Below are 15,279 nucleotides of genomic sequence, written 5' to 3' on the forward strand. Positions count from 1 at the left end.
TGAGTGCCGCGGCTTAGCCAATCACAGCCATTGAACGAATGAATGACTGTGATTGGTTCATCAAACGTTGGGCTCTGATTGGCTGAGCAACGGCGCTCGTGAACCAATCACCGCCAGCCATTCCTTTTAGGCAAAAAACGCCTCTCGCGCGCGATAGTGTCAGAAGTGTTTTACATTGCTTTCAATGGGAAACCTCACATCGCACTTGCATGGACATTGCACGGCATGCAAGAGCCATGCAAGGCATTAAAGATCCCATTGAAATCAATGGGCGATGCGTTCCGAGGAACGTGAAAAGTTAGAGCGTGTCATCGCTCCTGTATATGACTCAATTCAAAAGATTTTCTCAGCCATGTGAAACCAGACCAAAGTAGATGTGTAGAGGTTTTAAATCCAATACACAGTGAACACCATCGTTATATTGTGAAAATGCACAGAATAAGGGATCTTTCACAGGTGGAATATGTCTTTAAGATGCACCTAAAGACACAGTTTAATCTGCTGCTACCAATTTCTGTTCCATTGCCCACATATATACATGCACATTTTGGTGCAGAATTTTCAGCATATTTAAGGCTTTTTCACACAACCATGTTTGCACAGGTATTTGCGCATGCAACATCTGCGCACACTAAACACGGAGAATAGAACCCATTGATTTCCATGGGATTATTTTCACAATTGAGTTCAAAAATTAGTTCCTGCTCTATTCCTGGATTTTGCTCAGCAAAACTTCCATAGAAATCTATGGGAGGTACGAAAATATGCAATTGGAAGAGTGTGACATTGTAAAACACAGTAAATGGAACACATCTGGAGCACAACCGTTATGTGAGTTATTCAGTGTGTAATCTCCAGTTATACCCCTCCCAGCTCTGCTTCAGCAATGCTATTTATAAGGAATAACAGCCCTCTGTGCTCCCAGTGAGAAGTGAACGTGTGCCGGACGGGATCCCCTATAGAATCCTTATATATAGAGGTGAGCTTTATGTAGTAAGTGTCTAGAATAATAATATAGGGTCTTGCTAGGTAGGTAGATACTGTGAACACTGACAACTTACTTCCTTTGTAAGTCATAACTTAAGTAAATGAGTTTCTGAGCGACTAGCTGCAGTATATCAGGTATAGAGCTGATATCTTACATTATTCTGTATATATTGAGATCCATATAATATAACAGCTGGTGATGTGAGGATTACAATGTGTCAATGTAAATTACATATTCTATTGTTATTACTGTTACTTGACTCAAGTAAATATTATGTTTATTACTATGTATCAATGAATATTTATCAACCAGTTACTAACCAAACAAGAAAGTAACAGGGGAGAAAAAAGGCCAATAGGCAGTGATAGTGTAGCTGGGCAAAATATGGTTCTGGCCGACTGTTGTTCCAAGTGTCTATTATATCATCCTAAGGGCTTAGTCACACGGGCGTTTATTGCCGCGATTTGCGCATGCGCATGCGTCCGGCGACTTTTTAAAACCATTGCTTTGCAATGGTATCGGACACATGAGCGCTTTTTATGCGCTCGTCCGATAAATTAGAGAACAGAAATCGCAGATCGCACCTATCTGCAATCTGCGATTCCTGTTCTCTTCTCTATATGCGCTCAACGGGGCCGGCGGCAGCAGCGCCGACCCCATTGAGAACATACAGAAGACAAATCATTCTTCTCTGCCACAGCTGGAACAGCTGTGGCAGAGAAGAACAATGTTTGCCCATTAAATTCAATGGAGCGGCAATACAGCCGACTCCATTGAAAGCAATGGGCTGCCGGCGTGCGCGGGATGAATTGTCAATTGTCAGAGGCTGATCTCAGTCACACCCATTCATGAATTCATGAATGGGTGTGACTGAGACTTGCTTCTGATTGGCTCAGCGCTGAGCCAATCAGGGGCAAGCCTGAGTCACACCTCCTTCACACCCACTGCAGGCCGACCGCCGGGATCTCCAGCTGCCGGGAGCTGGTGAGTACATCCTTTTTTTTTATTTTTTCACATTTAAGGATGCATTGCAGGTAAGGGGTTATATATTTAACCCCTTACCGACAATTCATCCCACACTCGCCCGCAGCGCTTGCATTCAATGGAGCCGCTGTATTGCCGGCTCCATTGAATGCAATGCGCTGGACAGCTCCGGCCCGTTTCTAATGAAACGCGGCTAGGAGCAGATTTTCGGGCGATTTTTGGGCCGATTTTTGGGCGCCGGTCACGCGATTTGCGCATGCGCATCCGTCATGCGATGCGCAAATCGCGTGAAAAAACGCCCGTGTGACTAAGGCCTAATGCCTTAAAAAGAGTCCAGGGAAACGAAATGTGATAAATTAATTATTCAACAATTGTCCATAAGGCAAAGGAGAGCCAAAAAAAAAAGGTTTCCCTAACAGTTAACATATTTAATAAAAATTAGGGAAACCTGTTTTGGCTCTCCTTTGTCTTATGGGCAATTGTTACATTATTCTGAGGCTAACTTTACATGGGCAAGTGCCATATCTGGGGGGGATACAAGGCATTTTTATATCAAAGCCGCCTCACATCACTTCGTTGTGTCAGAAATCTCACATGATTTTCTCAGCCATGTGAAACCTGTCTGACTGAGAAGTCAAGTGAGAGCGTTCACCATTCAAGAATTGTGGTGTAATGGCCAACAGTTCTAGGCCATGCCAGGAAAATGCTCCCCAGAACATGACCCTGTCACCTCTGGTCTGCTGAACCCCAATGACGCACTCAGGGGTCTTCGTAATGATGACTTGAGAGCCAAATTGTGCTTCTTCCTGCAAGACCTTTTTGTTCGCAACTTTGAGGTATACTTCAACATGTCTGTTTGTTGCAAAGGAAAACACTCCATTCGCTTGTTATAGTCCTTCATGATTCCAGTTTTATTAACTGTAGAAGTATCCTTTTGAAGATGCGAGCAAAAATATTTCACAAGTTCTAGCGGCACGGGGCTCAACTTATGGTTCAATGGCATTGAAAATTTTCCACAACAGGTTTGTGTGGCTCCTCGGGATCTGGCCCTGAGGGCGCTTTCACACGACTGCATGTGTTTTTACGTTCTCTTGGCCATGTCATAAAATTAGATAAACAGCCGAATTTCCAAGTCCTGCACTTATTTAGCGTTTTCTCATCCATTCACATGACACAAGCAACTTTTATAGCAAAAAAAAAAAACATTGCCCTCCGGAAAGCCCTCACTTGGCATAAATCCTCAGAATGACTTCCAATGCCTATATAGAGGCACCTGTAAGCTTTTCCCTGCATTGGGCGCTGCTAAAATGCCTTCCCCTCCCTTTTTTTCCCAGCTCCCATAGTAGTCTATGGGAGCCGCCGCCATATATTGGTCGAAAGATAGATACAGAACTATCTTTTTTTCCAGTGTATAATCCGTCTGTGTGAGGCCCCTCTTAGAGTGGTAAACAATGGTAAGTCCCTTTAACAATCTACTTGCCATTTCAAATAAATCATGCCCTAGAAGATAAACTTATCGGAAGACTCAGCATATTACTGTAGATTTTCTAAGGAACCCAACTTTCCAAGATCCACTTGTCAGCATTTTGGGTGACACAGACTTACTTGTACTAATAATTCAGAAAGACATGACTATTAATGAACATCAGCATTGTTCTGGTGCAAAGAACTGAATGTGGTCATTAGATATAAAAATATGATGGATAGCAGTAATCACATTGTTTTTCTAGGTAACCGTGAGACATACTGTCACATTCTGTCATGTGGCTCCCCCTGCTGGTGTTCGTGGGTCTCCTTCTCCTCTACAGATGGTACAGACAGAGTCACATCCTGGAGAATCTCTCTGATAAATATGTCTTCATTACCGGATGTGATCGCGGATTTGGAAACCTGTTGGCCAAACAACTGGACAAACGTGGAATGAAAGTGCTGGCAGCATGCCTAATGGAGAAAGGGGCCGAAAACCTGAAGAAGGAGGCATCAAGTCGACTGCAAACTGTAATATTAGATGTTACAGACAGTGGAAGTGTGAGCTCAGCTGCCAAGTGGGCCACTGATATTGTTGGAGATGCAGGTAAGCTAAAACAATACTTCACATATATAAATTACTAAAACGTCTTGGTCAGAACGTCCTACTGGTCTAACATGTTACACAAGCATAAACCTTAATATGCTTCATAAATGGTGCATATCCTACTGATTGATGTAAACTGACCAATTGTATAACTATATCAGAATGTACATTTATTAAAAGGAACCTGTCACCTCCGACCAGAACCATAAACTAAGGTATGGTGCTGTTTGGAGAGGTGACAGGGATGTATTCTTTTATACTCACCCGCTCTCCATTTCTAGCACTGTTTCTGGTGAAGTCTGAGTGCCGCACAAAAATTGGACTCTTTTCAGACTACTGTGTGCATGCTCTCTCATAGAAGTCTATGGTAGACTATGAGCACTGCAGTCTGAAAATTGTCAGATTTTTGTGCTGTCTGTGACCTTCACTTGCGGACATCGTGAGAACAGGGAAGCAGGTGAGTATAAAGGCCATACATCCCCCAGACCCTCGTCCCCTTCCCATTGAGCACTTTAACTTAGTTAATGGAGTTGTTTGGAAGTGATAGCTTCCCTCTAAGTAGCCATTTACCATCATCTTTATATTTTTCAGGTTTATGGGGTCTTGTGAACAATGCTGGTATTGGAGTTCCAATGGCTCCTAATGCATGGCAAACCAAAGCAGATTTTGCTAAGATACTGGATGTAAATTTACTGGGTCCCTTTGATGTGACAGTGAACTTGTTGCCTCTTATCATGAAAGCTAGAGGACGGATTGTAAATGTTTCTAGTTGCTGCGGTAGACTGGCTGTTGTCGGAGGAGGATATTGTCCATCTAAGTTTGGAGTTGAAGCCTTGTCTGATAGTCTCAGGTAAGTGTCTAGGACATTCTAACTTTTGTAATGCTGTGTTTACACGGAATGTATTGTTCAGAAAACCAGTCAAATAAGCGAAATTGTGCGCTTCTCATTCGTCGTTCAGTGTCAGCCGGCATAAAAACCGGCTCGTGCAATTATGGTGCAGTTTAAACACTAATCGTTCAGTCCTTCACATAGGAATGCGAAACACAGAACAATTAATGAATGTGTAAAAATAAATATATATACTCACCTTGTCCCGGCAGACGGAGTTCAGAGCGGCCGGCCTGCAGTGGGTGTGAAGGGGGGTGTGAGTCAGACTTGCCCCTGATTGGCTCAGCTGCTGCCGGGACAAGGTGAGTATATAGATTTTTTTTTTATTTTTACACTTTTCTGGATGAATTGCAGGGAAGGGCTTATATATTTAAAGGTGTTGTCTTGCGAAAGCAAGTGGGGTTAAGTACTTCTGTATGGCCATATTAATGCACTTTGTAATGTACATCGTGCATTAAATATGAGCCATACAGAAGTTATTCACTTACCTGCTCCGTTGCTGGCGTCCCCGTCTCCATGGCTCCGTCTAATTTCGGTGTCGTCTTGCTTTTTTAGACGCGCTTGCGCAGATGGATCTTCTCCCTTAGGCTCCGCTCGGCAGCAGCGGCGTTTTGGCTCCGCCCCCTTGTACGCGTCATCGCATAGCTCCGCCCCGTCACATGTGCCTCCTGATTGGCTGGAATCGGCACATGTGACGGGGCGGAGCTATGCGATGACGCGTACAAGGGGGCGGAGCCAAAACGCCGCTGCTGCCGAGCGGAGCCGAAGGGAGAAGACCCATCTGCGCAAGCGCGTCTAAAAAAGCAAGAGGACACCGAAATTAGACGGAGCCATGGAGACGGGAACGCCAGCAACGGAGCAGGTAAGTGTATAACTTCTGTATGGCTCATATTTAATGCACGATGTATATTACAGAGTGCATTAATATGGCCATACAGAAGTGCTTAACCCCACTTGCTGCCGCGAGACAACCCCTTTAAGCCCTTCCCGACAATTCATCCTGCGCTCGCCCGCATTGCTTTCAATAGAGCCGGCTGTATTGCCGGCTCCATTGAATTCAATACGCTGGACAGCTCCAGCCCGTTTCTAATGAAACGTGGCTAGGAGCAGATTTTTCGGGCTTTTTTTTAAATTTTTTTTTGGCCCCGGTCACACGATTTGCGGATGCGCATCCGTCATGCGATCCGCAAATCGCGCAAAAAACCGCCCGTGTGACTAAGGCCTCACAGTATAAAAAAGAATTGCCGGTTGGTTTGCTTCTCTCTATTGAGCACCTTGGAGTTCATTTTTTTTAATTTTTCAGTTGACATTCCCATGTTTTGGTTTAGAAAATACGATTTCAGATATTATTTCTGTTATATCAGACAGACTCTTCAACTCGTCGGGAGAAGGCTTTTTTTCTAGGAGCCCTAGACGCATGGCTTTGAATTTCCTCTCGGGTCTTTCTCTCCTGTCTTTCTCTCCTACTTAGAAGTTAAATTGTTTCTTGATATATGTGAAACACTGTTTATCCTATTCTCTTTGTATGCACATGGACTTGACCCAACAGTTTTGACAATGTTAGTTCTGCAACCTCTGTTTATAAACTTTTGCACTATTACTTTGGTTTCAAAGTAAAAAAAAAAATGGTTGGCCTAAACTTTTTGGCCTGGTAAAGGCAAATAATAATAAAAAAAAGCCACATCTCCCCAAAAAAGGTAGCAGTAAACATTACAGCTCGCCCCCAAAAAGCAAGCACTCTGTTACCCCCATCCACAGAAAAAGGAAAAAAGATACAGGGATTTGAATATAAAGATAAAAAGCAAAATTCTTTTTTTATAATTTTTTTTTTTAAGTAGTAATTAACATATACTCAGTCTGTCTTCGTTATTCATCTGTGTTCTCTGCATCTAAGGCAGTTTCTTTTTTTTGTTTTCTGAGTAGACAATCTGTTATAACAAATATATGCCCCAACGGGCTATAAACTAATTAGTTAACAAAAATTATGAACAACAATAAGAGAAGAGAAGGAAGATCGGGGGGGGGGGGGGGATCTTTAGGTGGGTAAAGAGGGAGTAGGGAGAGGTGGGGGATAGGCAACCCTGGTTTTCAGGTGTGTAGCAGCAGAGTTGTAGATTATGGAGTGTTGGAGCTGGTTGTGGTGGTGGCTCTAAATCCAAGGTGAGAGTCTATGGCTGTCCTCCCAGTCAGACTTCGCTCAAATGTTTCATGCGGGGATTCCTATTCCCATGTATAGTCGATTGTGTGGACACAGTCTTTCCTTTATATGTATGTTTTTTTATATTTGTGTGTTGTTAATTGATACAGGGTATTTCTATATATACTCTTGTCCTATGTCGTAGACAAAGTGGGTGTGTTGTTGCATTGTAATGCACAAGACTACAAGTTTATGGTTTATCATCCCTTTTTTAAAGTAATAATGACCTTTTTACTGCACCATGAATGCCACAAAAGCAAACCCCTTTAAAAAAAAGGTGTGCAGTGGCTTGTTTTCCATGTTTCCTTGTTTTCACTCCATTTCAAAAATGTGACATTTTTCAATCTATTATATGCTACAAAAAAATGGTACCATTAAAAAAATAGACCACTTCTCCTGCAGAGTAACAGTCCCTCATAGAGCTACGTCAGGAAAAATAAAAAGCTTGAAAGGTGAAGATGAAAAAAGGGCTGATATTGAAGGGCGTTGATTGCAGTTGACTCACTATTCTCATAGAACATTTTAATTAACTCCATTTAAGATCCTAGTTGTAGTTTTAACCCAACTGCAATTATTGAAAAATCGGGTATTGCGATGTATTATGATTACACTTGGAATCATCTGTCTATGAACTTGAGGATATAATTTGAAGTAGTTCTCTTATGTTTTCTAACCTGTTTGCAGAAGGGAGCTTCGTGATTTTGGAGTGAAGGTTTCAATAATCGAACCGGGTGGTTTCAAGACACAAATTTTGTTGCTAGAACTTCACTTGAAGGCTGTGGAGCATCTGTGGTCAAACCTTCCTTCACAAATCAAAGATTACTATGGTGAACACTACTACCAGAAATGTGAGTTATCCTATTAGAATAGGTTTTTATGTTATCTATGTCTGCAATGTTTGACTTATGTATGTTGTACTTATACACACAGATGTCGACAACATGACCGATCAACTTGCCAAATCCAACCCCAGGCTCTACTATGTCATAGACTGTATGGAGCATGCCCTGACTGCTGTCCATCCCTGGACAAGATATTCTCCGGGCCTGGATGGCAAACTGTTTTACATACCAGTGTCTTACCTACCTACTGTCTTATCTGATTATCTGCTCTGTCGATCATTACCTAAACCAGCATACCATCTCAGATAGACTTTTGATACCTCAATCACACATGAGATAAAGGTCACCAGTGGGGGAATTTCAGTGGAGAGTTGTGTTCATTTCTATTAAGTCTGACCTAAGATTGATTCATTCTCTTCCTTATTGGGTGCCCGGGTTGTCTCACCCCACTGATGTCTCTCTGATAATGTGTATAATTGTGATAAAGGTTTAGGAAGAATTCTTGCTTAATAATTTGTATAAATTCATACTCTATATCGGATTGTGCTGCTTCAGTTCTTCTAAGTAGGAATACATCACATCTATATGAGGCAGATATACAACACATAAAATTGAAAAATAGGGTCTAATGTAATTGTGGGCATGGGTCTGTGAAAGTCTTGGGTATTCTGTGACACTTGTTCAAATGGTTAATATAGCTTGAGGCCCTTTTACACGGAATGCATCATTCAAACGAGCGAAAATGAATTGCTCCGTGTAAGCACAGGCAATGATCGAATGATAAATCATTCGCTTTTTGTTCATTGTTCATTTTATGCAGGCATAAAAATCATTGTTGGCTCGTTCACTAATCATTCAAATTAAATACTGATTGTTTAGTCATTCTAATTCACTTTTGTACAGTGAATGTGAACCCTGAATGATTTCTCGCTTCAGCGAGCCAACGATGTATCTGTCTGTATGAACCGGTGCCTAAGCAAATGCTGCCATTGTTCGCTCATTCAAAGGAAGTATCATTTGGTGTAAGCGAACCCTTGGGCTACTCTATCACACAGCATCTGCAAAACACTGAGATTTTACATTGATAGGTAGCAGCAGACAGTGAGGAGAACTGTATAGGAGACACAGTCGCACTCTTGATGTTTCTCTAAGAGCAAGGCCATAAAGTAAACAGGTAGAAACTCCAATAATGTCAGTAAACTGTTAAATATTTGGGGTATAACCTGTCAGATGAAGGTAGGCAAGCAATTCTGGAGGTCCCAAAACTACAAGCAAATTATGTCCTTTTTAGGAATGACAAGCTTCTGCAGAGCCTGGATCCCAAATTATGCATCTCTGACTGCTTTTTACCAGACTCATCTATGATGAACCACTGGTGCAGCTGACAGGATCCAGTGGGATGCACCCTCTGAGGAAGCCTTTGTGAGGTTAAAACAGACTCTGGTGGGCACATCAGTCTTGGGGGCTGCCAAACTACAACAAGCCCTTTCTAACTGACTCAAGACAGAGGTCACATACCCTTCCCTTAACTCAGGAACACGGTGGGAAATAGACTGCTGGCATACTACTCTTGCAGACTAGATCCAGTGGCCGAGCGCTCCCACCCTGTGTACAAGTGGCAGCTGAAGCAGTCAAATCTTCTGCCACTATAGTGCTGTTCCCCCACTCACACTGAAAGTACCACACACAGCTGGTTATACTCATATCTTAGTCCTTTCAGACATCCCTCCTGCAGGACACTACTGCTCTCACAGCCACACCTAACGATGGAGAGATTTACTACACTCCATCCATTTACCTTCAGACGGTACTCCACATAACTGTGTAGGAGAGATGGCACATAAGGTGTTACCCAGACCAGATCTGCAGGATGTATCTCTTGTAGATGCTGAAGGCACTCTCTTTGTTGATGGGTTGTATATCTCCACATTAAAAAACCTATCTTACCTGAATCTTTCTTCAGATGTGCAGCAGTTTTGAGCCATGGCCTTCGTCATGTCTCAACAGGGGGGATGGTAGCACTCATATTGAAAGTATTCACAGCCTATGGGTTTACAAACTACTCTAAAAAATTTTTGTTTGTCTTGTATTATTTGTGCTACACACAATGCACAAGGGAATATAAGACCAGGAGGGGACCCTGTCCTACACCTCAGTATCCCTTCCAACACATTTGTATGTACTACATAGAATTATACAAATGTGAAGGTAAGCAATACTGCCTAGTTATCATAGATGCTTTAGCCAAGTGGATAGAAGTGTTTCCCACAGTTCAGCGGATGCTGCCACAGTGGCTACAGCATTACTAAGGGAAATAATACCAGGCGATTTTGGTTCTAATCAAGGTGATAAAAGAAAAAGAACTGAAAGACCCCAAAGTGGGAAGGACCTGACCAGGTACTCCTCACCACTCCTACTGCAATAAAGATTGCTGAAAGGCAGACCTGGATTCCCCAATCTCACAGTAAAAAGGTAACACAGGCAGAGCAGGGACAGTGTGCTGAGGGGGTTCTAGTGCAGCCTGCTACAAAGGGGGGTCCATATTAGGGTTTCTCTGTCTCAACCCGGTGACGAAATCCACACCCCTTCCCCATGGACCTCCTCAGTAAGGACAAAATTACAGGAATAGCATTTCTTTTTGGAGTATTGGTGAATCTGGGGAACGCTATTGATGACAGCCCTGAAATTGCCAGAGGTCATCATATTTACCCCGATCCTACACGATGGGATAATGTCGGTGGAGCTCTGAATTTAACTTTTATAGAAGGAGTGACAAGTACCATACTGGTAGATATGTGTCAGATGAGGGACTTGTTGGCATTGCACATGGAATAAGGCGTGGCTAGATGCTTGTCTGGCTTCATAGTACTCTTAGTCAGGCCATGTCTCTGCGGCCATTTTAGTACCTGCTGTAATACCTTCGGCCGCCACCCAAGCGCCGTGCCATCTTGGCTTCTCACCTCCCATAGATGTACCTTTTACCTAACATGCTTACACTGATTGTAGTACACAACACCAGTGATTAGTGCCTTCTCTGAATTGTATAGTAATAATCAAAACCTTCCATTCTGCAGAGCAGGAGCATCTCCCTGATTTGCACCATAATTTCATCACCACCTATAACCCTTGTCACATTCGGGTGCGCACAATATTAGAGAAATATTGGCCAGTATTGCTACAGGACCCATTTCTTTCTTGTCATCTACCACCTAAACCACGCATCACGTTAAGAAGAGAGCGCACTCTCAACACCTCCTCAGCCCCTAGTAACCGTAAAACCAGCAGCCAACATCTGTTACAGGAGAGAACCCTTCTTCCTAAAATGGTTGGATGTTTCCAATGCGGCAAGAGAAATTGCATGTGTTGTGACAATATCTGCCACAAAAGATCTAGTTTTACGAGCTGTACGAGAATAGTTTTTAAATCGCTTATCTGTGTACGCAATTTATCTACTAGAATGTCCTTGCAAACTTCAATATATTGGACGCACCACCAAGACCCTGAGAAGTCGCATCAACAAGCATAGATCAAACACCAAGAATAGCTATCTAAGGGCTTGGGTTTTCAAGCCTGACCGATATACGCTGCCCTTCTCTGCAAGGGAAGGAGGCAGGATGGGACGGGAGCTAGTGCATTGAGCTCCCGCACCCTTTCCACCCTCTTTCCGCCCCCTCCCTGACCCTGCTACAGTTTGCAATAGAAAAGGGCGGGGCGGGCTGAACTTGGCTCTACCCCTGTCCCACCGCCTCCCATTGCAAACACACAATTCCTGTCATACAAGCCCATATAGATGTTCTATACTTATTTTTTCCCCTGCCTTCCCTCCTGGGGAACTTATCTCCCCCCCACTTTTTTTCCCTCCGTCGTGTTTTATGACATAGCTTTCCGATAGAGGTTTTTATTCTTATATTTATGCGTATGTATATATTGTGTGTGTGTGTGTGTGTGTGTGTGTGTGTGTATATATATATATATATATACATGCACACCTTCTTGGGTGGAGTAATTATATTACATTTCCTAACAGGCTGTACATTGATTTTCACTTGCTGGTTCTTTATGGTGTTAAATATGCTTTCACTATCGCATCCTGGACCTTAACTTTCAACTAGCTTAGGTCTCTTTCACACGAGTATATATTCACGGCCAGCCGATATACGCTAAGTGTAGTGTGTAAAAATTAATGAACTGGCGCACAAATCTAACATTTGTGCACCCATTCAGACAGCATGGGCCCTGGCGCATATACGCCAAGGCTGCCATCCCCTTGCCCCTTCCCCTTCCCTCCCCTTCGCCGTCTCACCTCCTCTCTCCTCTCCTCAGGCTAATTGCAATGGGAGCCTAGTTCCGCCCACGTCCCGCCCCTTGTCTGCGGCCAGCAATGGGAGGAGGCTTAGCTCCACCCCCGCCCCACCCCCTCATATTGCAGTCAGCTGGAGGGGAAGAGAGCTAAACTCGCTCTCACCCCCTCTCTCCGGCTGCTGTCATTGGCTGCCATAGGATCCCATGCAGCGGCCGCCGTATTCAGGACCAAAAGATAGTTCTGGGACACATGGAGAAAACATGTCTAATCAGGTCAAGGTGGTGAGAAAACAATAAAAAAGGCATTGTAAGGTCAGGCTCTGAAAGGCATATTGCAGATTATTCAGTGTTTTAGGGTTTTGAGGGATGTTCTACAAAGTCTGATTGATGTGCTGCAGGACATTGATTGACATATTGTAGGATCTTCATGAATATATGACACTGTCTTGATAAATGTGCTGCAGGATTTATATGCTTTTGTTTAGGGGTTTTAAATGATAGACTGAAAAGCCTTAAGCGGGTTGTTCAGTTGCAAACTATTAGGCCATCAATAGTAGATTGCAGGGAATCCTTTAATAAGCTGCTTGCTGGATTAGTGTGCTTGTGTCCTAAACTGATTTCTGCAGAAAGCAGACACATCTGTTCCCACTGCAGTGGCCAGGCTTGGTATTACAAGCAACATCCTCATTGAAGTGAATTAGAGCTTTGCATACAATACCAAGGCTGGCCACTGCAGTGAGACTGGAGCTGTCTGCTTCCTGCAGAAATCAGCTCAGTGCACAAGCACAGTGACTCAGTGCATAGCTGGGGATCCAGAATGGTGGACTATCCTGTGGATGCAGTGCACTTTAGTTAGGCTAACTGGTGGATATGTCAACTCCAGAAAAAAAAAACAAATAAATTCTTCCAGCACTCAGGTAAAAGATTAAAAATGAAATTTATAGTATAAATGACACATATGTCCTCAGAACCTTACAAAGCGAGTGTGTATAAATTCTGAACACATGTGTGGGGGACTGCTATGAATAAGAATCATTTGTTTGACTCTAAGATGTACACTTGCTTTTTAGCATAATTTAGAGGGGTATTCCAGAGACTGGGCAAAACTTTCCAAATTTCCCTAAAGTTTCCATTTATTGCCATTATTCCAAACATCTATCTAAATCATCAAACTGATCTCCGCTGCTTTCCAGCCAGCTTCACTTTTCCACATTGTTATTAAAAGTGGCCACCAGGGGGTGCACAAACTACATCTCATTACAGAATCTGAAGGCAATAAAAATGCCTGACCAGTAAAACAGTGCAGCATACAGGTCATGACTACTGCACAACAATGGAGAACTAAGCAGGGGGCATATCACAGATAAAGCAATGTCTTCATCTTTGTAAAGCAAGTTATAGTATTATATTGTAAAATTATATGTTTTCGCCTTATAAAGAATATTACTTTCACCTTGAATTGCCAGAATGCCCCTTTCAGAACTCCCTATTCACTGTTTTTAAAATGTCAAAAAGGCCTTGTTCTCCGGGTATCCCTTTTCGCTCAGGCTGCCACTTCTACTGCAGTGCTCTGGTATTTCTTTCAATAGATGGGCTTCTGCATGACATGAACAAGTTCTTGTGGGGAATATCCCTTTACATTAAATTTCATTTTTAATCATTTCACTGTGACCGCTAGAAGAATTTAATAGTTTTTTCTGAAGCCTGCAAAAGTCTTAATGCCTGTGTTATGTGGTCCTCATGGATTTACCACCTAGCTTACTTAAAAACAACCACATTAAGACCGCATCCGCACAGGCGACTTTATCGCGCAATTTTGTTGCAATGCAACAGTGCTACAGATCGCATGTATATGGAACCTATGGGCTCTTCCACATAAGCAATATTTTGTAGCCTGGGACATTGTGAGACTACAAAATCATGGCATGCTCTATACAGCTGCGATTTGCAATTGATTTTTTTTTGTAGCCATGTTTCCCTTTCTGTTCTATTGCATGAAAACTTTTACAATCGGAAATCCTACTGTAAAAGCCCAAACTAAGCCCTAGCTGCATCAAAAAAACTAAAAATAATAGTACATCACCTAAGAGGCGCTGTCCTCTCCAGAGCACGTCTCCTTTTCCCCTCCAGCATTTGCTTTATTCCTCTGACAGCCCTTTTCTGGATTGGAGGATCAAAATCTCCGACTCTAGGAACGGCTTTCTGTGATTGGCTGAGCCGTGGCACTTATGAACCAATCAGAGCCAGCGCTCGATGAACCAATCACAGCCATTCAATGAGTGAATGAATGACCTGGATTGGTTCATCAAGCGTCGGGTCTAATTGGCTGAGCCACGGTGCTCATGAACCAATCACAGCTAGCCTTTCCTTTCAGGCAAAGACGCCTCACATGGCATCTGTGAACTTCCAATCCTCTCGCACGATAGAGTATCGAAAGTGTTTTCCCTTGATTTTAATGGGGAAACCTCACAGTGCACTTCCATGCACATTACATGGCATGCGAGAGCCAAGCAAGGCACGAAAGGTCCCATCGAAATCAATGGGTGATGCATTCCGGGGAACGCAAAAAGTTAGAGCATTCAAAAGATTCTCTCAGCTGTGTTAAACCAGCCCAACATAGATGTGTAGAGGTTTTGTTTTATTTTACAAGGCAGAAAAATCGTTAAATCCAATATACAGTGAATGCCATCATTATGTTGTGAAAATGCACAGAATAAGGGACTTTTCACAGGTGGAATATTTCTATAAGACACACCTGATTTCAATGGGTTTGTTCTCACAATCGTGTTCACAAATTAGGTCCTGCTCTATTTTCCTGCATTTAGCGCAGCAAAAATCCCATAGAATCTATGGGAGGTACGAAAATATGCAATGGGAAGTTGTCGCACTGTAAAACGCATTAAATGGAACACATCTTGAGCTCTATAGGCTTGAATAATTATGTCACGCGTACATGACCAACCACTAATTCTCTAACTTCCCGGTGTCATACAAACATGAAAT

General features: G+C 42.9%; 1 protein-coding gene across 2 annotated transcripts; it reads left to right on the forward strand.

The window, feature by feature from the left end:
* Window positions 1-889: 889 nt before the first annotated feature.
* LOC136586395 (retinol dehydrogenase 7-like) lies at window positions 890-8,510 on the forward strand. 2 transcript variants are annotated; one of them, XM_066584463.1, is made up of 5 exons: window positions 890-979; window positions 3,703-4,046; window positions 4,638-4,896; window positions 7,817-7,980; window positions 8,063-8,510. In XM_066584463.1, exons 2-5 carry the CDS (start codon window positions 3,734-3,736, stop codon window positions 8,281-8,283), a joined length of 957 nt encoding a protein of 318 aa, XP_066440560.1. In that variant the 5' UTR covers window positions 890-979; window positions 3,703-3,733; the 3' UTR covers window positions 8,284-8,510. The 2 variants fall into 2 exon arrangements, with proteins under 2 accessions (XP_066440560.1, XP_066440568.1); XM_066584471.1 differs by having other exon boundaries at window positions 900-979; window positions 3,781-4,046.
* Window positions 8,511-15,279: the final 6,769 nt, after the last annotated feature.

The sequence above is a fragment of the Eleutherodactylus coqui genome, chromosome 1 (genome assembly GCF_035609145.1).
Source record: "Eleutherodactylus coqui strain aEleCoq1 chromosome 1, aEleCoq1.hap1, whole genome shotgun sequence".
Lineage (NCBI taxonomy): Eukaryota > Metazoa > Chordata > Amphibia > Anura > Eleutherodactylidae > Eleutherodactylus > Eleutherodactylus coqui.

Coding starts and splice junctions, on each gene's coding strand:
- LOC136586395 (XM_066584463.1), top strand. CDS start 3,734: ATGTGGCTCCCCCTGCTGGTGTTCGTGGGTCTCCTTCTCCTCTACAGA. Junction 4,897..7,816: donor GCCTTGTCTGATAGTCTCAG/GTAAGTGTCTAG, acceptor ACCTGTTTGCAG/AAGGGAGCTTCGTGATTTTG. Junction 7,981..8,062: donor TGAACACTACTACCAGAAAT/GTGAGTTATCCT, acceptor TTATACACACAG/ATGTCGACAACATGACCGAT.